General features: G+C 46.9%; 1 protein-coding gene across 2 annotated transcripts in view; it reads right to left on the reverse strand.

Annotated features, from left to right (window-relative positions):
* Window positions 1-15,711, reverse strand: part of CFAP221 (cilia and flagella associated protein 221) — a 103,170-nt gene extending 87,459 nt beyond the window's left edge. Inside the window, exons 1-5 of one of the 2 annotated variants that reach the window (XM_028148105.2) lie at window positions 15,542-15,711; window positions 12,417-12,517; window positions 4,105-4,191; window positions 3,850-3,948; window positions 2,153-2,253 (exon numbers count right to left, since the gene is read on the reverse strand). In XM_028148105.2, coding sequence (XP_028003906.2) covers window positions 2,153-2,253; window positions 3,850-3,948; window positions 4,105-4,191; window positions 12,417-12,517; window positions 15,542-15,677 — 524 coding nt within the window. In that variant the 5' untranslated portion in view covers window positions 15,678-15,711. The remainder of the gene's footprint in view (window positions 1-2,152; window positions 2,254-3,849; window positions 3,949-4,104; window positions 4,192-12,416; window positions 12,518-15,541) is intronic. The other variant, XM_008143445.3, reaches the window with a different exon arrangement.
* Window positions 15,712-25,360: the final 9,649 nt, after the last annotated feature.

Genomic DNA, 25,360 nt, shown 5'->3' on the forward strand with positions numbered 1-25,360 from the left:
GTTAGGGGCAATTGGGCCGGCAGGGGAGCAGTTAGGTGTCGATCAGGCTGGCAGGGGAGTGGTTAGGGGGTGATCAGGCTGGCAGGCAGAAGCGGTTAGGGGCAATCAGGCAGGCAGGCAGGCAGGCAAGCGGTTGGGAGCCAGCAGTCCTGGATTATGAGAGGAATGTCCCAGATTGGAGAGGGTGCACGCTGGGCTGAGGGACACACACACCCCCTGTGCATGAATTTCATGCACCGGGCCTCTAGTAGAATAAATAAAAGCAAGTTACAAAAGAATGTATGTACAGTATGATCCCTTTTATATAAAGATAAAACAATGTCAAAGCTAAACAATGTGTTATTTAGGGGTACATATGTATATGTCAAAACTATTAAAATAAATAAAAAATGATTATCACAAAATTCAGAATAGTGGTTGCAAAGTTACTGGTAATGTTTTATGTCTTAAAACTATTGTTCATTATATTATTTTTATTATTCTTTAATTTGTACAGATTATTATATATTGTTTTGTATTATTTATTTACAGTTCCTAAAGAGCTGTTTAAAACGAGTGCACAGAGATGGTGAGTCAGAGCTCATGGGAAGGTGTGGGAGGCGAGAGAAGAGGGGCACCCACCAGCTGAACCAAGGCCATTGTTCCAGACCTAATTTGGGGGGTTTCTCTCAAGGACAACAGATGGGAGTGAAAAGGAAAGGTCCTGAAACTCATATACAACAGTCCTCCCGCCACCTCCAAAGGGGTTCAGTTGCCCTGTCTCTACCTCCAGAGCCTTGAAACCCCTCCCTGCTCGGTGCTGCCTGCATAGACTTGAATTGGCCTTTACCTGCAGAGCATGCTGGAGCCCAATGTCTTTGCTCACAGTCCGGGGCTATATCAAGAGGCATCTAGTATTTGCCAGGTACTGTGTGGACTGAAATCATTCAGTGGCCCTTCAAGTTCCTAAAGACGTAGCCCAGGCCCTCGGCTGCCACCAAGCCTTTGTACATGCTACTTCCCTGCATGGAATGCCACCCTCCCAGCCCACCCCATGGTGTCCTCTTAGGATAACCCCAAATGAATGTCATCCCCAAATGAATGAGGACTTTCCCCACGTGTGCCTTTGTTACAGCACTCAGTAATTAGTGCAGTTCATTAATGACATGGCTCTATCCCCACTAGATCCTAAGACCTCCAGAATCAGAACCTTTAGCTACTCAATCAGGACTTCACAGACAGCACTCAGTTGGAATGGATAAAGGGCTGCAGCAGGTCTTGCAGGTGCTTCCCAACCCCAAATGCTAGGTATTAACAACTTAATTGCTGAATCACTGGGAAGTCAGGGAATGGCAAGAGAGAAGGAATAGGCAGCTGTGATTGCGGGGTTGGGGACAGGGCTCAGGACAGTATATATTTCCCAACCAGTAGAGGAGTATTTCAATATTTCAACAACTGGCATGGCCATTATGTCACAATATCTAACAGCCCAATATCCATCTTCTCTGTATCCTTAGAGACAAATAGCACTATGCCTGAAAGTAGATATTCAAAAAATATTTATTGAAAAAACAAGACATAAATAAATTGCAAATGGAATCATCAACTATTTTCCCAACAAGGAGGAGGAGGAATCTGAAATTTGGTATCTATAGTGATTATCTATTGTCTTTGTCATCTCCGCATTTATTTCCCCCTTCATTTAAAAATAAAGATTGGTTCATGGAGGGGCACAAGCTCCGAGTTGGCCCAATAAGACTCAGTCCTGAGACTTTTGCTTAAATACCACCAATGCCTCCAGCCCCTCCAACCAACCACCCCTGTTGCCAACAGTCTCTGGAGCTTCTGGCACCTGTGCCCAGGAAGAGGGGCCTGCTGAGAAAGAAGCCTGCAGACCCTGATATGGGGAGAGTCAGGCTCCTGTAACCCGATTTAAACTCCCAGACCCAGCCAAGCCTGAAGCTCCACCTCACCCCTGCCAGTTAAATGACCAAAGTAATTTTATTTCTCACTCAGAGTATTTTAATTTTGTTTGTTTTTCTTTTGCAATTACAAGTCTGGTCTAACTCAGCTAGAAAGATAACCTTCTATTAGGAAAAATATAATCTTTATATATGTCTCTCTTAATTTTTCACATTCTATGACATTTTGGTAGTTCATTTCGGTAACTCACCTTTCACCAAGTAGAACATTTGATAGGTTTATATATGAGGGAAAATCCAGTGTGTTCATGACAGGATAGGCATGGACGGGAATAAGCAAAGTGTCATCACCCTACAATTAATGGGAAAAGTCCAGTTTACCACACTGAAGACAGAATTTTAAAAGATGAACTTGTAGATATTTATTTTGTTCTCCATCATTAAAAAAATGTTTTTAGAAAAATTATTTTTTAAGAAACCTGAGTATTTAAATACAACATTTAAAGCATTGATTTTTCTTTGCTATACCAAAGTATAAATAATTTTAAAGATATTTCATTTAAACAATGTTCACTATCATGCAGAACAGCTAAAGGCAGTGATGCCTTCGTGTAGATATGAAGACAGTCGTCTGTCTGTTTCTATTTCAGGAAGTTGTAGGGAAGAAAGAGAAACCAGCATAGAATCAGCTGCCCAGAGCGGGGTAGTAAACACCACTGGAAGCGTGCAGACGCCTGCTTCTAGTCCTGCATCAAGTGCGACCTTAGCCATGACCTTTAACCTCTTCAGGCCTTGTTTCTTTCTTTGCAAAATGGGGATAGTCTGCCTTTCCTTAAAGGTGTTTTTGAGAATTAAAGTAGGTGTGGCCTCACAAAGTGAAAAGTACTGCATAGGTGCCGGCTATCCTTAGCATTACTGCCGAGAGCAGGACACGTGCCGGGCTCCCTACACACGCCTGCCTAGGGATTTGAGTTCTTGGTGCAGAATATTCCTCTGGAAAGCAATTTTCTATGTTCAGTTTTAGGTATTTTTTCTTTTTAAAAATTGAAAGTCGCTGGGCTGGTGTGGCTCAGTGGTTGGGCATCTATCTATGAACCAGGAGGTCATGGCTCCATTCCTGGTTAGGGCACATGCCCAGGTTGCAGGCTCGATCCCCAGTATGGGGTGTGCAAGTGGCAGCCGGTCAATGATTCCCTCTCATCACTGATGTTTCTATCTCTTTCCCTCTCCCTTCCTCTCTGAAATCAATAAAAATATTGAAACTCATTTGTTACTAAAGCATACTCTTCCATTTTAGTTTTGAAAATCAAATTTAGTTAACCTTAAGGCTTCTTGACTTACAAGAGGTAGGGCTGGAATATAGAGCAAGGGAGTGTGGAAGTGACCTGTTAAGAGAAGGACAGGTGGCCCGGGAGCTGGCTCTGGCTGGAGGCCAAAGGTTGACTTAGGTGACCTAGAGAAAGGCTCGTAAGAAGTCATGCAGCACAGCCAGCCACCTGGGGTCAGGCCCCCCGGGCTCCCACATCTCCGCAGAGCCCAGGGCTGCCTCTGAGGACATCCCCACACAAGATACGATCCAGTCCCCAGAGTTTATAAACACAACTTGGGCTTCTTGCTAACTTTTTAATCTAGCACTTAAAGAGTGTGGCTACGCTTTTTGGTAAAGCCTTCACCAACTCCCAGCACCATGTGATAAATGAGGCTTGTAGCCAGGGCAGGTGGGGACCCGGCAGCGAACCGAGTCTCGTGGCTCTGCCCCAGTTCTCAGCAGCCTCGCATGCTCCCAGCTGGGACCCGCTGGACAAGGGCCGCCATCAGACTAGCCGAAGAGGGCCACCAGGCACTGGGCCGGGAAACTTCACACCCGTCATTCCTTCCCTCCGCTCCCCTTGAGGATGTTAGTTTTGACACCACCCCACCCCCGGAAGCCTGATTGTAAGAGGCTTACCTTACAATGTACACGGATGCAATCATAATAGTATCGCCACTCATCTGGAGAAAACGTGATGGTGATGGTGAGGGACAAGCCAGGGACAAGGCGGTGCTCCTAGAAGAAAAGGGGTTCTGGTTGGGACAAGCCCCAGAGCACTCAGAGGCAGGATCTGGGGACAACCCTCCACACACCGTGCCCAGGTGACCGGTGACAGAAAACCACAGCCCGACAAAGAACACCAGGAGAGAAGGGCCATCCAGCGGGGCTTACCTTCTTCATATACTTGATCTGGAAGTATTTGGTTTGTGGGGGTAAAATATGAACATGTATGTCCTCATTGGAAATATTGATCAGTTGCTGGGAGAGAAAAAGAAGCAATCAGAATAAACACACCATTTTATCTATTTGCATATTCATTTCCTTATTTAGTTATCCCTCATCTTATTCCAAAAGCAATTTGAGAAGATACGCTGTATTTTTTAATTTGTAAAAGATTGTAAACCCATCACATGCCATCTATATATATAAAAGCCAAAGCGACCACTATGACCGGTCACAATTATGTGCACTGACCACCAGGGGGCAGCCACTCAACACAGGAGCTGCCCACTGGTGGTCAGTGCACTCCCACAGTCAACCTCCCACGGCCAGCCAACCTCCCTCGGTCCCTCCCCCTAGGCGGCTGGCCCCAATCGGCCCCGATTGCCCCTGATAGCCGGCCAGGCTGAGGAACCCCAGCCGTGCACGAATTCATGCACTGGGCCTCTAGTTTAAAGAATAATAAAATAAGCCAAGCAAACACCATTGAATGAATAATAAACTATGCCCATGTGCCTTCTGCCCAGCTTAAGGGCTTGGCTAGAGGCCACACCCTTTCTCTGCAGGGTCCCCCCCTGCTGCCCCCCCCCCCCCCCCCACGCGGGCCTGTATCCTTCCCAGTCCTGACAGCTTACAGCGTGTATCTTCCTGTTGAACTCAGTTTAGCCCTGAGATTCACTGAGCTAAGAAGCCAGCCACCCATTAACTCTCATAGTTTCTCTGATTACATGCCACTGGTCCTGGGGACCCAACACACTAAGGGGTAGTCAAAATTTCAGGAAAGAGAGTGTGGCTAGGATAGCCTCCAACCCACCCCTGGGGCAAACTTAAGGGAACTCAAGGTCGGGGTGCTCTGATGGTGACAGGAGGCCAACCCTGTGATGCAGGACGATGCTAGGGAATGCAGTGCGTCTCTGAGGAAAGGTGCTTTCCTTCCTCTGCTTGGCAGAGGAGCAAGAACTTCGGTCTCTGGGCATTTGGGCTTCCCCTGGGCCAAGGGACAGCTGAGAGGCCTTTGGTTTCCAAAGTCTGGGCCAGAGGCTGGGCCTGTCCCTGACCCATTGCCCGAGGCCTCACATCTATCAAAGCCCCAGATTAGACTTCAGACAATATTTCCTGGTGAGGTTAAACTGGTGTTTGCATTTGTTAAAGGTTCCCATTTATCACCTGCCAACATTCTCAAAGTACAATTTTAGTGATCCTGTTTTGACATATTTTCTCTTTGTTTCAATTCCTTAAAAGCCTAAAAAAAACCCCAAAAAACCCAAAGTTGCCAAGACATCTCTTGACCTCCGAGGGGCCCTGCAGAGGTCAGTCTTGGTGAAGGTGTGGCTCCTGGTCCTTCCGGCGGGTCCTTCCAGGAGAGGCAGGGAGGACCGTGTGCTGGAGCTGAGTCTGGGCCGGTGGCACCTGCCTGGAGACCGAGAGGGAGCCGCTCAACGCCAGGTTCTGAGGTCTTCACAGACACCTCTGTCCCCTTACTGGTCACGGAGGGAGGACTGTGACGCCTGGTGCTGGAGCCCAGGAAGGACTGGGGGCAGAAGTGGTTGCAGTGTGGCCATGCACCTTAAACTAAGTCAGGAAGGAGGAAGGACAGTGCAACAACGGAGGAGCGTGTGGAACCAGGGACCCAGGAGAGCGTAGCGGGCGGGCGCCGAGGGGGCTGCAGCTCCGATCGCCTGGGCTGACGCTCAGGGTTTCCCGTGTTAGCAGGACGGATGCCCGGGATGCGCGCGTAGAAATGTCATGCAGGCATTTCTGCTCTCGAGCAAAAGGGCTGTGAGAATCTGGTGAGCCCAGAGCCCAGTGTCCTTTGGAACAACATTCAAAGGCCCCAGGACCCCCTCAGGCCCTGTGTTTCTGGCTGCACAAAAAATGCTGCCAACTGACAGCGGGTGGGCCAGTCCTGGTCAGGACTGCTGCCCGCGGGCTCCCCTGCGAGGGGCTGCGCTCAGACTTCTCCGAGACCCCATTCAGATGGCACAGGGGCTATGATTTGGCTGCTGCTTCCCACATCCACCTTTAAAAGATTACTGATCTGGAATTATGCATTTGGATCAATGAAAAATAAGAAAGAACAGACTCACGTGAAAACGTAGATATTTAGGGTTATCTCGACAGGGAGTGTAAAGAGAGGAAGATGTTCAGCCTTTAGCTGACATCGGACGTGAAAGGAAGACTCGCTAAGACTGAAGGCTGGGCCCACGGTTCCACATGGTGGATAGTGCGGGGGGGGGGGGGGGGCGGGGGGGCGGGTGTTAAGAAGGCAGCCAAGAGACCCTGGTGATGGGGAGGGGCCGGTCCCTCCTCTCACGAGGACTTTTAAACCAAATGTCCCTAAGACAATGCCAGGGGGCATGTTTGCCAATGAGTTTTTTAATAAACTTAAAACAATACAAAAATCTAACAAATTAAAGCAAGAAATGAACAACTTGCCCTCTACATTTTAGAAAACAAAGTCAACATCTCAGACTGACTTCTAAAATACACCAGGAACACTGGAGATTCTATAAGTTTTGCAATTCTCTACTTTTGGGTACAAACACTCTTTGCATGCTGTAATAACCATGCTCTTCGCCTACTGGAGACTGTTGTCTGAGCCCAGAAGGACTGAGAGACATTGAGGACAATTCCCTGTTGCATGCAGACGGCGGTTGGGTTCTGCTCACAGCACCAGGGCTAGTGGCCGAGTTGGGCCTAGGACCCTGTGCCCAGCTCTGCTCTAGGGTTCCCTCCACCACATCCCGCTGCCTCTCAGCTCAGCACAGCTCAGTGCCCAGACTGCACTTCCCAGCTTTCTTTTTGTATTTTATCAGCAGGTCAGCGTTGTTTTAAATTGTTCAAAATAATATCCTTTCAGGACTAAAATGGCAATGGCACTCCTGCCTTTCTATTTATAACTAAAACTGAGGAAAATAATACTCATTCAAGGGGGGGGGAAAGCCTTGAGAAGTTGAAGCAAGTGTTTAGACAATGTATTTTATTAATATTATGTTTTAATCCTCACTCATTTTTTTCCATTGATTTTTTTTTTTTCAGAGAGAATGGAGGGGAGGGAGGAAGGGAAAGAGGGAGGGACAGAGGGAGAGAAACATGGATGGGAGAGAGACACATCTCAGTTGGCTCCTGGGACCCTCCTGTGTGTGCAGACCAGCACTCCAACCACTGAGTAACACTGGCTATGGCTAGAAAGTGTATTTTAAATGAATAACAAAAGTTTATTTGAAAACATGACTGAGTGTGAGAACTGCCTAAGATCCTACCCTGTCTTCCAGTTTGAGGGGTCAACAGATGTCCCCAAACCCTCCAAGATCTCCCATCCACTGGGGGCTGGCCTTCTCCTGGCTCTCATGACCGTGATGTTGCCTCCACAGGATACCACATGAACTGCAGCTTCTGCTTCAGGTTTCCAGAACTGACCCCCACAGCAAACAAACAAAAAACCCCACTCAAACAATGGGTTAAACAGCTTTTACTCAGATTTATAGGGATTTTGCCCACAGCTCTCTCCACTCCCCCTCCCCCCCATCTCTGCTCCTCACAGGCCCCTCCTGTGTCCCCTCTGGAGATTCTACCCTCCCCTCTAAGGGGCAGCGCAAAACCCGCCCCCCAGTGAAGTATTGGCTTGGGTTAAAGGGGGCTTTAACCCAAGCACTTGCCATAGTATTTTCCCAAACACCACATTTCAGATTCGAAGTTGGAGTCTTTTAATACCTGCCCTCAGTGGCACAGCTTCTCAGTCAGGGAAGGTTAATACCCATCCCCAGGGATCTGGGGACAAAATTCAAGCAGTCTTAAGTTCTTAAAGTGTCGGTTATGCATTTTACCCTAAAATTTTGCTCTGTAATGCAGTTCTCTAGAACAAGAGAGCAAACTGATGCTCCAGAAAGATGTGTTCACAAGGGGTCCTCACTCCCTCCCTGGCACCCTGGGGAGAGGCTGCGGGACCAGGTGGGGAGGCGTGTCTGGCGCTGCACTAGGAAACTGAAGACTAACACTGTGGTTACAGAACGCTGGGAGGACTGTGAAGGGACGTAAGGTAAGGCTATAGAAGCTAACAACTGTGGTTTGGGCTAGCAACATCAATACTGGATGTCTCATGGGGAAACTGATTATTTAATGAATAAATGTAGTTTCCCAGACAAAGCCTTAGCACAGAGGAAGAAGGAATTTAAGAGAAAACTGGACATCATTATTTCAAATTTTAAAGTATATCGAAACACTGATTTCAGTATGAATCCACGGAAAATGTCTTCACTTCTTTCACCAGACCTGGATCAAGCTCAAATGTTAATGAACAATTTATTGTGGTTTTAAACCCACGTTCAATCATTCCATTGTTGGGCAATTTGCATAGTTTCCTGTAGCAAAACCAAGATAAAAGCAGAGTTGGATTTTCCCCTTGTTTGGCAGGAATCTCAAGGCAATTGCCTTAAGCTTCCGCTTAACTTTGCTGATGGAAACAGGAGGCTGGCTCTCCTAAGAGCTCCCAGAATGTTATTAAGATGAAATCAGTTTGTACTTTTATCTCTTTCTGTTTGTTTTAATGTCCAATAGAAGCAGTGTGATTATCTAGGCTTTACCCTGTATTTATTTGGAATTACTGAGTCTCCGCCAAGTCACTCACTTCTAACTGTGGACCCTGAGAAAGAAGACACATACCAAGAAGGGCTGCTGGTGGCTTACTGGGCTCACCTTTAAAGACAGAGTCTGGCAGCCATTTCTAAGCAGCAACACAAACCACACTTGAGGGGGAAGCCTGCCCTGGGTTGCCTGCCTCCCACCAGTGTGCCTGCACTGTGTTCCTGACCTCTGAGCCAGCCCTTACACAGGAGTTCCTGGATGTGTATTTCAACTAACATGACTGAGGCTTTCCCTGTCCAATGGGAGCTGCACAGCAATAGCCCCATCAGCATCTTCACCAACCAATCAGAGTGACTCCATTTTAACCAATCAGGACAATGCCTTTGGGCCAGTAAAACTGTGAGGATTTGGAGTCTTCATTTGCATGAGTGTAGAGCAATCAGGGAAGAGGGGCAGGGACTCCTCTCTCTATAAGTCACACCCCGACTCCGAGAGAGCCCTCTCCCTTTCTTCTGAAGACAGAAGATGGTGTTTCCCGGGAGGGAGCTGCAATGGAAGAAGTCTCACTAACCAGAGTAGAATGGAGCAGAGCAGACCAGACTGGTGCAGAGCAGAGCAGACTGGGGCCGGTGGCGGACACTAAAGCAAAGCAGCGCAGAGCTGCCTCGCCCGGGGGCCACCTTGCCCAGGGCCACCTCACAGTGTACTGTTCCAAGCTGTGCTGCTCCACAGATGCGCTGTGTCACAACTGAGCTGTTTGCACTAAATAAAGTTTCCTTCTTCACAACACCCCAACTCGGGGATTCCCGTTGGCATTGGATTGGCACCAACAACCTTTAGTTGACGCAATAAAGTGAGTTCAATATCTTCCTAAGTGTTTACTGAGTGCCTCCTGTGTGCTGGGCACTGTGCTGTACAAAAGACTGAAACGGCCTGTTCTTCAGAACCCCCCCCCCACCCCAGTAAACCAGATTGCCTCCGGCTTCCAAATACTGCAAGCTTGCTCCCCTGCACCCCTCTTCATGACTTCCTCTCTTCCCAGAGCGTCTCCTCCCACTTCCCACCTTGCTTTTGGACTATCCCAAATGGCTTCTCCGACAAGCCTTTTTTGCATCATGACCAGTAAGTGAATGAAAAGATGTTTGACATCATCAGTCCTTAAGGAAATGCAAATAAAACAACAGTGAGCTGAATGGTGGCCTCAAAATATATGTGTACACCTAATACCCGAACCTATGAAAGTGACGCTTGGGAAAAGGGTCATTGCAAATATGATTAAGTTAGGGACCTTGAGATAAGATCATCCTGGATTACCCAGAGGAGCCCTAAGTCCAATAAAAAGAGTCCTTTTAAGTGACAGAAGATACAGGGAATCAGAAGAGAAAGCCACGTGCAGATGGAGTTATGTAGACACAAGACAAAGAACCTGGAGCACCACCAGCTGGAAGAGCAAAGGAAGATTCTCCTCGAGTTTTGGAGGGAGCACGGCCCTACTGGCTCTGATTTTGGACTCTGGCATGCAGAATAATTTTCCGTTCTTTAAACCCCTAAAATTGTGGTGATTTACTAGAGCAGCCACAGAAAATTAATATTGCACTCTTTGATAGATAGCCAAGAAAATATGTCCACCCCAGACATGTACGTGAATGTTCATAACAGCATTCATTCTTCATAATAGCCCCAAAGTACAAACCCAAATGTCAATCAGTGGTGGATGAATGCATAAACAAAATGTTGTACATCCATACAATGGAGTATTATTCAGCCATAAAAAGCAATGAAGTATTGATATATACTACAAGCTGAATGAGCCTGGAAAACATGCTAAGTGAAAAGAGCTAGTCACAGAAGACCACATGTCCTACTGTTCCATTTGTATGCAATGTCCAGAATAGGCAAATCTATACCAACAGAAATAGACTGTAGCTGCCTAGGGTGGGGGTGAAGTGGGTAGGGTGATGAGGAGAGCGAGGGGGTTAGGGATGGGTGGTGAATTGTTTATTCATCATAAACAATGAATATTTATGAATGATAATCATTTTAGATTTATCCTACTATAATCTAGACAGCAAACCTAACAACCAGGAAAAGTAAGCCCCAGAATGTATTATTGACCGTGGTCTTTGATGCCATGTTCTAAGAAATGTGCCCCTATAGGTTGACGGGTGAAGTTCCTAGTCACAGTTTCAAATCCTAATCCTTCTCCTGAGAGGAGATACTTGGCACCTGGCAGGTTCCTCTCCTGATCTCCCCACTCTCCCCACTTCAATGCACAAGGACTCCTGGAACCTGCCCCTCTGCTCTCTGGGGGCTATGATGAAACCTACCTCACTCCCTGGGGAGCTTCACCATTGGTCAGTGTCTCTCAGTGACTCTCCTCACTCAGAGTATCTAACACAGCGGTCAGAATTCTATCTTAAAATGATCCATGTGAAGACATGGCTTTTGCCCTGGCCAATGTGGCTCAGTTGATTGGTTATTGTCCTGTGCACCAGAGGGTTGCTTGTTCGATTTCCAGTCCGGGCACATGCCCATGTTGTGGGCTCGATCCCGGCTGAGGGCATGTAGGAGGCAGCCAATTGATGTTTTGCTCTCTCTCTCTCTCTGTCCCTCTCCCTTCCTCTCTCTCTATAAATCAATAAAAAATATTTTTTAAAAAGTCATGGCTTTTAAGAATTCACTACATTTAAAATAAGAGACTCTTGTGGTGGCTGGGGACAGGGCCAGAGGTGACATCACATACAAAGCCAGTTCTCCGAAGGCCCACATGAGCAGAGCCCACCTCCGCCCATTCCCGCCCATTCAGAGGCCTGTCTGGCTCAGTTCCAAGGCCCAGTTGGAGTGATTCTCACGTGTTGCTCTGTGAGACTTCAGGGCACTGTGCTGAGGTCACTGAGGTTTGTAGAGCGGATTTGACTGTTCAGGTCCCCTTTGGCATGGGAGTTAGGAATGCTGTGGTCACCCATAACCCACTGCAGTCTGAACATCCAGGTCACTGGAGAGGACGCAGCAAGGACTGGCCCTCGGTGTGGCCCTGTGGTGGACTGCAGTCACTGCAGGCTCCCGCTGTCCCTTCCGAGGCCTGTTCAGTGGAGCTGGCCCCTGCCGTCCAGGTCTGGGCGGAATATCTTTGGCCAGAATGACTGATTTAGGCATGGGCATATGAGCTGGGCAAGAGAAACAGGACCCTGGCTGGGGCCTCTTAAGGGAGGGACCTGCTTTCCCTGCTGGTGTAGGCACCATCGGGCGGACACTGGCTTGGAGAAAGGCAGTCTAAGAGTCTGCCTCCACCACTTGGTAGCTCAGTGTGCTTGAGCCAACTATTTAACCTCTGGAATCTTGGGTTCCGCATCTATATAGAGAAACATTACAACACCCACCGCCGGTATAAGGACTGAATTGAATTTTGAGGGACGCAAAGCACAGTCCCCTGCCTCTGGGAGTCACTCAGCAATGACACCTACTAGTACATGTACAGAGTGCTCGGAGGAGTCTCTGGCACGGGGACAGCAGCTGGTCCAAGGACACATGCAACCTCAACGTCTCTTGTCCCTGAACGACTTTTCTGGCCCGATTTACACCTGCACTTGTGCTGCTCTTCGGATGAATGAGTAACATATATGCAGAAAATTCACCTCTTTCATTATTATGATTAGGTATTCCACTTACACAGCACCTACCACAATCTGCTGGTGTTGTTTTCCTATTTGATAGCCTCCAAAATGCAGGATGCCAGGCTTCGCTTGCACGACCTTATTATTCAGAACTTTTGCATAAACCTCTATAAAAACAATGTAGATAAGTACATCATGAGATGAGACATAAAGGAAAATATTAAATGAGAGCAGATCCTATTAACATGGCTCTTTTAAAAATATATATTTTATTGATTTTTTACAGAAAGGAAGGGAGAGAGAGAGAGTTAGAAACATCGATGAGAGAGAAACACCGATCAGCCGCCTCCTGCACACCTTCCACTGGGGATGTGCCCGCAACCAAGGCACATGCCCCTGACCGGAATCGAACCCGGGACCTCTCAGTCCGCAGGCTGACACTCTATCCACTGAGCCAAACCGGTTTCAGCAACATGGCTCTTTTTAATAAGGATGTTTTCAGCACATGAAAGCTTCAGCTGGAGGATATAGCTGTCAACATGAATGGTCTGTTTCAAATAAACTGCTGTGCCTCTCCTCCTACTTTTACACAGGACTTGGGAGATATTATCATCACACTACAAATTCATGTGTATTGTTTATTACCTACTAAAATAATGTGCTCTTTCCCTCGCCGGTTTGGCTCAGTGGATAGAGGGTTGGCCTACGGACTGAAGGGTCCCAGGTTTGAGTCCAGTTAAAGGCCGGTACCTCGATTGCAGGCTCCTCCCTGGCCCTGGCCCTGGTCAGGGCACTTCAGGAGGCTATCAAATGATGTGTTTCACATCAATATTTCTTTCTGTCTTTCCCTTTCTCTTCCACTCTCTCTAAAAATCAATGAAAAAATATCCTTGGGTGGGGATAAAAATAAGTAAGTAAGTAAATAAATAAAATAATTTGCTCTTCATGTTTTGTACAAGTCTCTGCAGTAAAACACGAGCTCACAAAGTGCACACGCCTGTGCTCTGTGTAACACCGCGCATGCTTACTGTGTTATTCTAACCGCTAAACTGCCTCAATATGAATGCACTGTCCAGTTTTGTTTTTTTTAAAATAAATGATCACCTTTCAGCTTTGGCCATCTCCCAGTCCTGTGAGCCACGATTAATTGTATTACTGTGTATTTAACTGTTATTGTTTTCCTCTGAATAGAATTACAATGTGATACACAAAAATATTTTTTAAATGGATGTTATGCAATATCTGTTGTTTGCTGTAATCTTAAGGCTCTGAATAATCATCGCTCTGGACAGTAAAGTCTCAAACTGTTACTGTAATATAAATATCTCTCCCCACACACCCCCAGTTTTGAGAGGAAGGTTAAAACTGCTGAGCTCACAAAAGTGCCCGGGTCCACAAAGCTCCCTGGCTGCTCACGCCGGCACCACGGTTCCCGTGCCTCCAGTGCCTTAAGCCAGGCGTGCGTTTGCACTCTCACTCCACCCCCGAGGCAGGCATCAGCTCCATTTTGTAGCTAAGAGAGCTGAGTGAGACTCAACCAGATTAAGCAACTTGCCCAAGCTGATAGTTAAAAATTAAGCCTAGCCCTGACCAGTTTGGCGCAGTGGACAGAGCGTTGGCCTGCGCACCAAAAGGTCCCGGGTTTGATTTCCGGTCAAGGGCACATACCTCAGTTGCAGGTTCAATCCCAGACCAGGGCCATGTGCAGGGGCAACCAATCAATGTGTCTCTCTCACATCAATGTCTGTCTCTCTCTCTCTCTCTCTCTCTCTCTCTCTCTCTCTCTCTCTCTCTCTCTCCTCTCTCCCTTCCTTCACTCTCTCTAAAAAAAAATCAATGAAAAGAATATCCTCTGGTGAGGATTAAAAAAACAAAGTAAGCCCAGGTCTGTGTTATTCTAACCGCTAAACTGCCTCAATATGAATGCACTGTCCAGTTTTGTTTTTTTTAGATAAATGATCACCTTTCAGCTTTGGCCATCTCCCAGTCCTGTGAGCCACGGACACCCTGTTCATCCCTTCGCCCACTGTGATTCCAGCGTTCACCTACAGTGGGTGTGGCACGTTCGGTGTTTCTGCCGCTGTCATCAGCTTTGGGCCAAACTGAAGGGCTGGGATGGGGTTAGGATGGTGTTTCACGGGGACTGACCAACTCTGCAGGTTATCAGGTAATTTTTAAGTACTGAACTTAACATTCCTTGATAATTTTTTTTTTTAACACTGAAGGTTTTGTTTTTGTTTTTAGGGCCACAAATACATGTAAAGGAGCATTTTTCTCTTCAGACCCAGAAATAAGCCAAGTGTGCTAATGTGCACTCAAGTTCTCCAATGACAGAAGAGTCACACCAAATACTACATTCCCAGCATTTGCAGGGGGCCTTGAAAGACGAGGGGGCAGCAACCTAGTGTGATGGTAGAAAGCTGGACATGGGGCTGCAACAGCTGAACACTGTGCTAACTGTCCACTTTGGAGAATTCACCGGACCTCTCTGAGTCTCAGCTTCCCCAACACGAACATGGAAGTAGAATGTTGATGTCATGCAGATTAAGTGAAAATAACGCAGGCAAAATGCTTTAGCATTTTACTTAGCAGCAATAGAATTTACCAGGCTTTCCAGGCTAAGTAAGAGATGTGCAGGGGAAAAGGCAAGAAGTTATAAAATGCCGAGGTATTGGGGGAGGTGTGTTACAGAGGGGCTGGAGCCGGGAATGGGAGGGGCGTGCACGGGGATGGTGCAGCTTCAGACCAACAGCAAAGCCAATCGGAGGAGTTGCAACTCTGTCCTGTCTGCAAGGGGAACCTCTCAGAATATCCCAGCAGGACAGGGGCAGAGGCCAGCGGGGTTCTACGAAGGAAACTGGCTGGGGTGTGAAGGGTGGTCTGGAGGAGAGTGTGGCGGCGTGGGAAGCACTGCCATAGCCCCGGGACCTGCTGAGGACCATGGGCAAGGCCCTGGGGACACATAGGAAAGCTATTTGAGGACGCGGAAGCAATAGAACTTGGTGACTAATTCATGCCTCAAAAATCTATCAGTTAAGTGGACCTAAATAGGACCATTGTTCTTAATAAAAACTATTCTGCGCCTAGAAAACCATCTAGACAAATCAGCACCCAGCACCCACTACGCTTCCAGGGCCTCGGAGCCTCTGGGCGGTGTGAGTTGTAAAGCACATGGGTTCCTAGCCGCTTACTTGATTGCAGCAGGTGATTGGGCACGTCTCTTCTTTTCTTGGGCTCCTCCACGAGGCTCTTCAAAAGGAGGGGCGAAACGTCATTAAATGGTTCCTCTGCATTTAGTTCTCTGCCGGGGGTTTTCACTGCTGCCATTTTATCATGAAAAATGGAGTGTTCTTCTTAGAGCCGAAGGTCATGTCCTGGGAAGAACACAGTAGCAGTATAGTCATCCGTGAGAAACCACCACATTTTTCCTCAGCCCTTGACAAATGTACCTCTGGCGTCACTGTGTGACGGCCCTCCCGGGCCTCTGGTCTCTGTGGCCACCCCGTTCCCACACACGCTGTCCCATTAATCTCCTTGCATCACCCATCACACCCAGTATCGTGCCATTGCGCAACCCTTTCGTGTCCTAACTCTCAAGAGCTTTTTCCAAAATGTAGTCCTGACATGCTTCTTGCGCTATTAGTAGAGGCGAGTGCAAGCAAAGTGAAGGCCCTCACCGGCGAGTAGGTTTGGAAAACGTTGCAGAAAACAGTTAAACAGGCCTGTTCTTTCTGAGATTCCCCCCAATCAGATTCTCAGATGCGACCGTGAAACCCTGTAATCTTGGAGACGCTGTGAGGACACTGGCATTTCTGAGCCGCCTTCCTGGCTGCTCTCTGCGGTGAGGAGGTGGAGACGCCACAGACATCCTCTGTCTCCACCGGCCCTTCCTGGAAGCTCTGTCTGAGGACCCAGGGAGGTCCGGGGCATGTCACACCCTTTGCCTGTCTTGCCTTCCCTTAACACAGTCATTTCTAGTCCCACCTTCTTCCTATAGTCCACACCGATCCCAACACTTGAACATCCTTCAGCAATGGCTGCCTCTCCTCCTCATTTGGCATTAACCATTTATTGCCCTGGCTTCATTAAGAATGTCCGTTTCGAAGTGGGAGGTACACACACACCAAAAAAAAAACACCAATTTGTTGCCCTGCCATGCACCTTACAAATCCCACACATCTTTATGTTTCCCAGCAAAGTGTCCTAACCCGCGGCCTGGTACAGACGGGACTGCTCTGTGAAGCCCCTGAAACTGGATGTAAAATCATGTGTGGATCTCCATGTCCTTGTGTGTTTTGGTGGAGTTTGTGTTTTTGAAAAGGTTCATAACTTTAGAGCCCCAAAAAGTCTCCGGCATTGAGCAAAGGAGGTTGGCTACCCTGCAGGGGCTTAACAATCACTTCCTGAAAGAAGTTCCTCCTTTCCCCCCCGCTGGCCGTCCCTCTCCCTAGCATCGCTGCATCCCCACCCTGGGCACCGCACCTGCTCAGCCCTAACACCTCCCCACGCTCCTTCTCCAGCCCCTTCTCCACCGGGCCCCTCAAATGCCCTGCCCTTCTCAGGCCGGTGCCAGAGCAAACCGCCCTCCGACCCACCCACCGCCAGGATGACCCTGTTCCCCTTTCACAGCCCCCGCCCTGCGCCCCCTCGCCGCACCCTCTGGGCAGGCCCTCTCCTCCCTCCATCCCCCGCGAGGGGCTGGGATGGACCCCGGCCCCCCGGCCCACCACATCCCCATTAATCCTTGGACACCGCCAGGGGTTCAGGCTGCCCCAGCAGCGCGGAGGCCACGGGGGCCACCCGCCCCAGGTCCCAGGGCGGCTCACACTGGAGGTGGTCCCCGGCAGGATTTCGCGGGCGCCCGCACCGGCACACAGTGTCGCCACGACAACGGGACGCGCTCCCGGGGTTGGCGACGGGCGCGACCAAATTCCCCCGAAACGTGGGGGGAACTGTGCTGTCGCGGCGCGAGGTCCGGAGGCCGTGGGTGTCTTCTGGGGACCCTGAGCAGTGTGGGGGGCCTGGGGGAACTGAGAGCCACTCGGGCGGTGCGAGGCCAGTGGATTCCCGAGGGGAAGTGAGAAAGTCGGGGGAGACTGTAGACTGGGCGCCTGGGAGAGGGGCTCGCGGGAGAGGCCGGGCTGAAAGGGGCGTGGCCTCCCAGGCGCCGTGCTCGCAGCTTCCCCGACACGTTCGTTCAAGGACGCCCTGCTTTAATATTGTTTGTTTTGCATTTTCTATTACGACAAGTTTCAAATATATGCAAAGGTAGGAAGAATAGTATGATGAACCTTCGGCACTCGCCTGCAACAATGATCAAATCACGGCCAATCTTACTTAGTGTGTACATTTCCCCTACTCCCTGCATTATTTCAAGAAAACCCCAGACATCATTTCCCCCATAAATAGTTCAGAATATAACTCCAAAAGATAAGGACTCTTTTAAAGAACATAACCACAAGATGCCCTGGCCGGTTTGACTCAGTGGTTGCTCCGTGGTTAGAGCGTGGGCCCGTGGACCTGAAGGGTCTCAAGTTCAATTCCCAGTCAAGGGCAGGTACCTTGGTTGTAGTCTCCATCCTGGGGCAGGAGGCAGCCATCTCTCTCTCTCTCTCTCTCTCTCTCTCTCTCTCTCTCTCTCTCTCTCTGTCCTCTCTCCCCCTTCCTTGTCCCTCCCCTCCACTCTCTCTTAAAAAATCATTTGCAACAGTATGGATGGATCTGGAGAGCATTATGCCAAGTGAAATAAGCCAGTCAGTGAAAGATAAATACCACATGATCTCACTCATTTATGGATAATAAAGAACAATACAAACTGTTGAACAAAAATAGAGGCAAAGAAGCATCAGACTGTCAAACTAGAGTGGGAACGTAGGGGAGGGTTGGTGGGGGCAGGTAAGAGATCAACCAAAGGACTTGTATGCATGCATATAAGCACAACCAACAGACACAAGACACTGGGGGCGGGGGGCGGGGGAGAACTAGTGGGGAGGTAGGGGAGGCCGGAGGGAGGTCAGTGGGGGGGGGGGGGGGGAAAGAGACATATATACTACTATTTGTAATACCTTAAATAATAAAATAAAATAATTAAAAAAAATGGAAAAAATGTTATCAGGTGAGAATTAAAAAAAAACAAACTATAACCACAATATCAGTACCTAAAAAATTACAATAACTTTTAACATCAAATATCTGTACTCAATTGTCTTATAAGTGTCATAAAATATTTCTAGAATTTGCCTGTTTGAATCAGCATTCAAATAAAATCCACACATTGCGATAGATTGATATGTTTCAGGTCTCCTTTAATCAATGGCTTCTCCCTCCGTATCATTTTGTTGTTATTGCTATTTATTCACCAAAGAAGTCGTTTCTGTCCTTGCTACTGATATTTAAGGGTTAGGCCATGAAATGGGGTCGGCTCCCCTAACTTCCTGCCCGGTCTACATCGGTCCTCACACAGCCGCTCAGGCCTCTCCTCCAGAGCTGCCCTTGTCTCCCCCCTCCATCTATCACTTGACACTGTGTGCTGCCATCTACGGCTTTGTGTTGGTAGGAGATGATAGTAGGGCTTCAATGAGGATACCTGCCTTCTCACACCCACATCACTTGCTATGCTCTTGTGGTTTCTTGGTTTCTTCCATCTTCCCATTCTCCAATCCCTCCCTCCTGGCTACGGTCATCACTGGTTAAAAATCTGCCCATCTTCCAAGGCTACCGCTAGAGATGGTGTGTCCCCTACCCTTCCCATAACCTTACAGGTCACAAGGGCTGTACCCTCTCTGGGTCTCCATACAGTTTGTTCCACCATCTTTTTCAATACAGCTTTTTATATGCTGTACCCATCATTATTTGTGTATGTGTCTTAAATTGCAGAATTCTTAGGGGGAGGGGACTGTGCTTTATCTTTGGATCTCCCACAGCCCTTGGCACAGTTCTTTGCTCATAGTGATTACCCGGTAACTGTTGGCCAAGTGGGTAAAAAGTTCATTTGCTTATATAGTAGGTCACTTGAGTTCTCTCTGTTTTGTTGCAGGTGAGATTTCAGGACAGTACTATGTTTCCAATATGCCAGAATTTCCCACCAGCTCAAATCAGCAAACGCTTGTTTCCACACACTTTTTAAAATGAGTATTGAGGAGCACCTAATACTTTTTTACTTAATTTATTCCTTGAAACAATTTCCAAATTTCCTATTTTATACACAGATATAATATAATATGTCTCTGTACAATCAATTAACCAAATTGCGTGGTTGCCTACTTCCACTTTCTTACCAACAGAACCTCAGCTTTGATTAGGCTTCTCCTCACATCTCCAATTCCAGCAGTAGATCCCGATTACTCTAGGCCAGTGATTGAATTCCTGACCCTTCCGCCCATGGCTGATTTAGAATTGAGTATGTGGCCCAATTCTGGCCACAGAGACGTTAGGGGTTGGCTTCTGGGAGAACTCTGGAAACGGCTTCCTCTCTCCTAAGAAAGAGAAACACATGGATACAGTATCTTCCTCTGTCTGGACATTGTAGTGACCAGAAGTGACTCCTTGGAATTGCTGTAGCCATCAGAGGCCACGAGGGGCCTGGGCATTAGGGTGAAGCTGACGAGGACAGCAGGAGACAGGAAGAAGACTCGACGCAGATGACAGCATTTCACCTTTGATGGTTTGGCGCCTGCATCCCATATCTCTTTCTTTCAGCTGCAAATATTCTAACATACAATTAAAAGCGTGTTTCTGCTCAAAGTGTGAACTGTAGCACAGGAGCTTGTTAGGAATGCAGAATTTCAGGTCACGCAGACCTAATGAATCAGATTCTGCATTTTAAGAAGACCCCTCAGGAGATTCGTAGACACATTAAAGTTTGGGAATCACTGAACTGATGCCCTACAATTACAGCTGTTTTAGATAATCAGTTATTTAATCAGTTCATCTATGTATTTCACATTTATTTAGCTTAGTGTTTGCGATGAACAGAATACAAAGATATCCCAGCCCCCTGAGAACTAAATCAACGAGATGAGTGTGATAACAGGTGCAGAAGCTGCAAGCCACACACTTGGGTAGCAAAAGGGGAGCAATTCATCTCTTTGCTTAAAACCCCCCAGTGGCTTCACATTGTACAGAAACTAAAATTCTAATTCTTAACACAAGTTTCAGGGCTTTGCAGGACCTGACTGCTGGTCCCTCTTCCCACCTTCTTCTCAGCCCACTCCTCTGTGCTCCTCCCACACCCCTGTTGCCTGGTGAGGTGGGTTAAAGCTGGCTGAAAATTCTTTGACTCCTCTCCCATGGACAAGCGGGTCCCTGTGCCCTCCCTTTGAACCTAGGTGGGTTTATGACTGCTTTAACTTCCCAGTCCAGTCCTGTGGGGATTTCTGACCCCCAAATTAGTGAGAAATAATAAAATGGTTGTTGTTTCAATCCTGTAAATTTGAGCATAGATATAGCTGCAGGAAAAGATAACCAGAAACATGGCTAATTCCTACGCAGCCGAAGAATCCCTTCCTCCAAGGGTTTCTCCCTCCCGCCCCCGCCTCCCCTTCCCTATAGTTAAAATTTGTGAGATTTTAATCTGGACAAAACCCAGGAGGAACTAGGGCCTGTGGGAGGAGCTGTCACTCATCATCAAGAGAGCCCCACAGGAAGAAGGTATTTTACAACACAGCTGGGTGGTTGTAACAGCCCCTCCCCTTAACTTCTCCCCTCTACGAAGCTGCCTCCATCTCTGAGCAGGGCATCCACCTGGTCCACCGGGGCTGCACTTACAGTATTGCAGCGCTTCTTTTTTCCAAATAAACCCTTTTTGGTGATGGAGTAGCTAGTTGACTTTTATTTTATATTTGACACTTTCTAAATCAGGCCCCACCCATTATCCTCTCCCAGCTCTGGGGTCTCTCCCTTCCATGCCCTTAACGCCATGTGTGATTCTCCACTGATGGGCTTGCCTCTTGGATGAGTTCAACGAAGGCTGATTGTTCACCACTGTATACTCACCACCTTGTGCACTGCCGGGCACTGGGACCTCAAATTATTGTAGAATTTAGTCATTTATGAGTTATGTCAAGTGAGTTCTACATATATATTTTTGGAATATGGACAATATATTAATTGTCCAAAATTCAAGAAGTAAAAATTCTCCTTTTGACTCTTGTCCTTAGCCACCAGGTTCCCTTTCCCAGAGGTAACTCATGTTACTAGATTCTTATCTTTCCAGGGATATGTTACACATATAGAATGCTTAAATGTATGCTTGCATGTGTGAAAAGTTCACCCCCTATTTAAAAACCCAAGTACCATACTCTCCCGATTCCTGATTTTTCACTTAAAAATATATCTGGATGATCATTCCATATCACCATATCATCATTCCATACATCAAGTACCTCCTCATTCTTTTTTGTGGCTATAAATACTCCATGATTTATATAACCAGTCCCACATTATTAGATATATAGATTATTTCTCATCTTTTGCTATTATAAACTGTGTTGTAATGATTTAAACAAGTAAATACATCATTTCTACAAACATGTACATACATTCATTCATATATACCTGAGTGTATCTCTAAAAAAAGTCCCTGAAGTGTGCCAGGTTAAAGGGTCTGTACATTGGTAATGCTGATAACTATTGTCAGGTTTCCCCTCGTGGACTTTGTGTTAATTATTCACTCCTACTTGTAATGCATGAGAGCACTTGTTTCCTTACAACCTCACTAACAGAATATATTATAAAACTTTTATATTTTTACCCATCTGATGGATAAAAAATAATATTTCAATATGTTTTTATTTTTTATTTCTCTAATATGAGTAAAGGTGAGCATGTTTTTGTATGTTTAGGAGACATTTGTGTTTCCTTTTCTATAAATCCAAGTCCCCGTTTTTCCTTGGGTTTTGATCTTTTCTTATTGAGTTGTTGGAGCTCTTCATATATTAGGGATATTAGTCTATTGTTTGTGATGTTGTAAAATGTCCCCCCAGCTTGTCATTTGCTCTTAACAGTTTTTTAAATTGTTTCTGTTGTATTCATTATGTCTTGAACAATACTGAGGGGTGGGAATTCAGACAGCAAGCAGAGATGGCTTGTTTCTGCTCCATGATGTCTGGGGCTTCAGGTGGAAGACCCAAAAGCTAGGGGGTGGGAGAGTCTGAAGGCATCATCTGGTGGTTGGTACTAAAGCTGCCAGCTGGGAACCTAGATAAGGCTCTTGACCAAAATACCCACACGTGCCCTGAACTTCTTCACAACGTGGTGGCTGGGTTCCAGGAGAGAGCCAGGCTTAAGCTGTATTTCTGTTATGACCTGGCCTTGAAAGTTATGCAGCATCACCTCCACCTCATTCTATCAGTTGAGAATGTTGCAAAGCTCCACCAGGAACATAGACTCTTCCTTCTGGCGAAGGAGGGTCAGCTTCGGAAGAGAGTGTCTCATTCTGGCATTGGCTGTAGCTGTGAGGCTGCAGAGCTACTGCTCACATTTTGCCTACAGCAAGATCAGCCTGAGGTCATCCCACCCAGAGGAAAGGGCGGAGCCAAGAGAAGTGTGGCAAATAGAGCCTGAGCCACGCACTAGTCCACCCTGAGGCGTGCTCTATCTCTGGCTCTCCACCATGTGAGCTGATACCTATCCTTATTGCTGTCACACCCCGTATATGTTGGTTTGTCTATTTTCTGCAGCCAAATGCATCTTAATTTATGTATCCAGACAACTTAATGCACTGAATTATTTTCAACCTCATGGCAATGCTGAAATATGGGTATTACTTTTCCCATTATACGGATGAAGAAATGGAAGCTTAGAGGGCCAAAGTAACTTGCCCAAGGTCACATGGCTAATTGATGACTAGGTCAGAATTTGAACCCAGTTTTGTCTGCTGCGAATATTCTTTTCTGTATGCCAAGCCAAATTGCCTTATGGGCAGAAATGTGGGAAACCCTTGGAAGGTTGGGAGGTGAGGCCTTGGGAGCAATAGCTCACGTGCAGTTTTATTTGCTCTCTTTTGATCTGTTTTAACCATAATATTCCACATAAATGCTCAAAAGGATGCTGACAAATGGAGGAGGGAATAATAAAAGTAAAGGAAAAACTGCTTTCCGGACAAAGCCAGCCCACATTTCCAGAGTGTAAACAGTGAACCTGGACCATAAAAGTCTCATTAAAATGTCAGTGTTACATCTTTGTACTTCAGCACTGAATAGGAAATCACGCATGCCCCATTATTTATGGCTCATCAATAATACATTAGCTCAGCTCCCAGTAAAGCTCACATTCAGGGGAGAACAGACCTTTTTGTTTGGTTTATTGAGCAGCTGACGGGGCAGAGCAAGTTCATTTCATTGGTAGAGTCACTTGGTGAAGGCCTTAAACCAGGGATAGCCAACTCCTCACTCCTCCCAATGCTCTCCCCCTTCCCGCCCCAAATCAACCCCTTCAGCGCATATATTATGTTCCCTGGAAGCCTTGTGTATGTCAGGGATCTTTCTGTTACCAGTGACAGAATGGATTCAAAAGTGGGCAAAAAACTTAAAAATAATCTATCATCTATCGAGAGAGGCTTTAGCCACAGGTGCATCTAGGTGACAGGTGATGAAGTCAAGATCTGGTCTGTCTTTGTTCCCTGGTTCTCTCACTCTGCGTTGCCTGCATTCTTAGCCAGAAGCTCTTCATGCCGTGGAAACGCTGTCGTCTTGCTCCCAACTTGAGCTTAGTGCCAACACATACTGTTTTTGTTGTTGCTGTGTCATCCCTATTGGCCCAGCTTGAGTCATGTGCCCATTCTTGAACCAATCACTGTGGTTAGTTGGTGAGGTGACTGTCCTCCTCCAGGTCAGGGTCATGTGCTCACTCCTGGGCTATTGGTGGTGAAAGCCCCACCCAAGCTTCTGTGGTCTGAGAGCGGGAAAGGGGTCTTGCATCAAAAGAAAAGGGAAAAAGTCTGGCCAGACACAACCAACAGATGATTAGGTTGAACCTTATAAAGTTGTCAATATTCAAATGTATTTTACCTAAAAATATGGTGATCGATATGACCCAACCTAAGATATTACCAGGCTTGTTCTGGTCCCTCAGTACATGCTCCCATAGAATTTATCAGTTTGCAGTATCATTCACAATCTGCAGATGCTTATTCCATCCAAACCTCTGAAGTTTTAACTATCCGCCTCAGTCATCTGTCCTGTTCTCCCAGGAGGGGGCCCAAATGAGGTTACCAAGGGTAACTTCCCCAGGCCTCTATCATTCTGGCACACAGCACCTGAGTCAGAGTAGGTACTCCATAAATATTCATTGAATGAATGTGCTTATTGCTATTGGAAATATGCCCCCCAAAATGACATGACTTCTTGTTGGAAAAATAATTAAAAATAACAACTCCTGCAAACCAGATGAATCCTCTCCACAAAATGAAGAATGAACCAGTTTTGTTATTGGATAAGTGTTAAACTAGACTTTGAAGCACATCACCAGCAATCCACAAGAGAGATTGCAAAGACAAATAAAAATCTTACCCTTGTATATAGCGAGGCAGATACAATCCACGGCACACACTTGCTAATTGTCTTTATCTAAAGGAAAAAAGGAACTTCTCATAGCTCTTCCACAAGCGGGAAATTGCCACTTGGAACTGCGTGCCTGGGCTGCTCTCTCACAGTGAGAGGGAGACAGAGCTCCATCTTCCTCATGCTCACATTTCACAGAGATGACTAGGCCTTCAAGAAAGCATGCCCGGGCGCAAAACCGGCAAGAGGCTTAATTAGCTTTTAACAAGATTTGCATGGGAAAGGAAAAGGATTTCTAATGGTAATTTTCTAAAGAAAATGCTGGAAGAAAATGGAGAGGAAAAAATATGTTTTTCCCTTTTGACAGCAGGGAAATTTTTTAATTTTTGAGGGGATTTGTATTACAGAGGAAGAAAAATCTCCCCACCCCAACCCTGCTCTCCTAGGTTCAATGGTGGAGAGGAAGAGTGTTGGGGAGGGGGTTGTAACGGAGAGATAGGGAAAGAGGGC

This window comes from Eptesicus fuscus, chromosome 11, assembly GCF_027574615.1.
Source record: "Eptesicus fuscus isolate TK198812 chromosome 11, DD_ASM_mEF_20220401, whole genome shotgun sequence".
NCBI classification, from domain to species: Eukaryota; Metazoa; Chordata; class Mammalia; order Chiroptera; family Vespertilionidae; genus Eptesicus; species Eptesicus fuscus.